This window comes from Dipodomys ordii, unplaced genomic scaffold, assembly GCF_000151885.1.
Source record: "Dipodomys ordii isolate 6190 unplaced genomic scaffold, Dord_2.0 Scaffold14, whole genome shotgun sequence".
NCBI classification, from domain to species: domain Eukaryota; kingdom Metazoa; phylum Chordata; class Mammalia; order Rodentia; family Heteromyidae; genus Dipodomys; species Dipodomys ordii.
The window spans coordinates 15,557,822-15,558,714 of record NW_012267230.1 but is presented as its reverse complement, the minus strand read 5'-3'; the positions used below and the strand labels follow the sequence as shown (position 1 = coordinate 15,558,714).

General features: G+C 72.6%; 2 protein-coding genes across 2 annotated transcripts in view; one reads left to right on the top strand and one right to left on the bottom strand.

The window, feature by feature from the left end:
• The window catches only part of Ift140 (intraflagellar transport 140), a 57,413-nt gene extending 56,847 nt beyond the window's left edge, over positions 1-566 (bottom strand). The window contains exons 1-2 of the mRNA XM_013011265.1: positions 563-566; positions 78-373 (exon numbers count right to left, since the gene is read on the bottom strand). Coding sequence (XP_012866719.1) covers positions 78-373; positions 563-566 — 300 coding nt within the window. The remainder of the gene's footprint in view (positions 1-77; positions 374-562) is intronic.
• A 167-nt stretch (positions 567-733) lies between these two features.
• Cramp1l (Crm, cramped-like (Drosophila)) overlaps positions 734-893 on the top strand; it is a 47,634-nt gene continuing 47,474 nt past the window's right edge. Inside the window, exon 1 of the mRNA XM_013011264.1 lies at positions 734-890. Within this exon, the coding sequence (XP_012866718.1) occupies positions 734-890 (157 nt within the window). The remainder of the gene's footprint in view (positions 891-893) is intronic.

Sequence of the window (893 nt, the reverse complement as noted above, 5' to 3'; positions counted from 1 at the left end):
CGAGGTTCCTCTTCAGCTCCCGCAGCGCGGCCCTAGCGGCGGCCGGCTCCCCGGCGCTCTCTCCCGGCTTCCCTCACCCGCCCCAGGTCCCTGCTGCCCACCGTCGGCCTAGTTCTGGCGCCGAGCTGCGACCCGAGGCCGGGACATCCGGGGCCCGGTCGGCGCCGTTCTCTCGCGGCGCGCCCTCGGCCCATCAGGCCGCGCCCGCGCCTCTGGCGAGCAAGCCGCAGGCCCAGCCTCGAGGCCGCGGCGGCAGCTGCGCGCCTCCCAGCTGGCGTCCAGTCCGCTAACGGCCGGTGAGGTGCCGGACAGCCGACGCGGCGACGGCACGTCCGCGCCGGCGGGCCAGAGGGCTGAGGGGCGCTGGCCTCGCCTGCAGGGGGGGAGCCCTAGTTTTCAAACCTCAGTCTGGTAAACACTAGTTTCAAGAACTCCCTCAACGCCATGATGAAGGGAGGGAAAAAAGTGACACGCCACACCGCGGCGTGCGAAGCCTCTCACCCGCTCCCCACCCGGGTTCGCGCGCGATTCAAGACGCCGCGTTGAAGCGGCGACTTCTCACGCATCCGTCAACACGGCGGCAGCCAATCGCAGCCAGGGTGCTGAGCCCATTGGCTGTCGGTTCACCAATCAGAATCGACGCACGGGCGCGGGGCCGGAGTCACAACACGCCTGCCGTCGCGAGCCGTCCCCGAATCCCGTGCGTGAGAGCGCGCTCGCCCGCTCTGGGCCAATGGTAGCTCGCCCTGGGGGGCGCGTCCGCCGGAAAGCTCCTGCGTGCTCGCTCCCGTCCGGGACGCCCGCCCCGCCCCGCCCCGGAGCCGTCTCGGTGTCTCCGGCGGCAGCGGCAGCCGGAACTGTGCTGCGATCGGCGGTCCGGGCCTCCGCGGGCG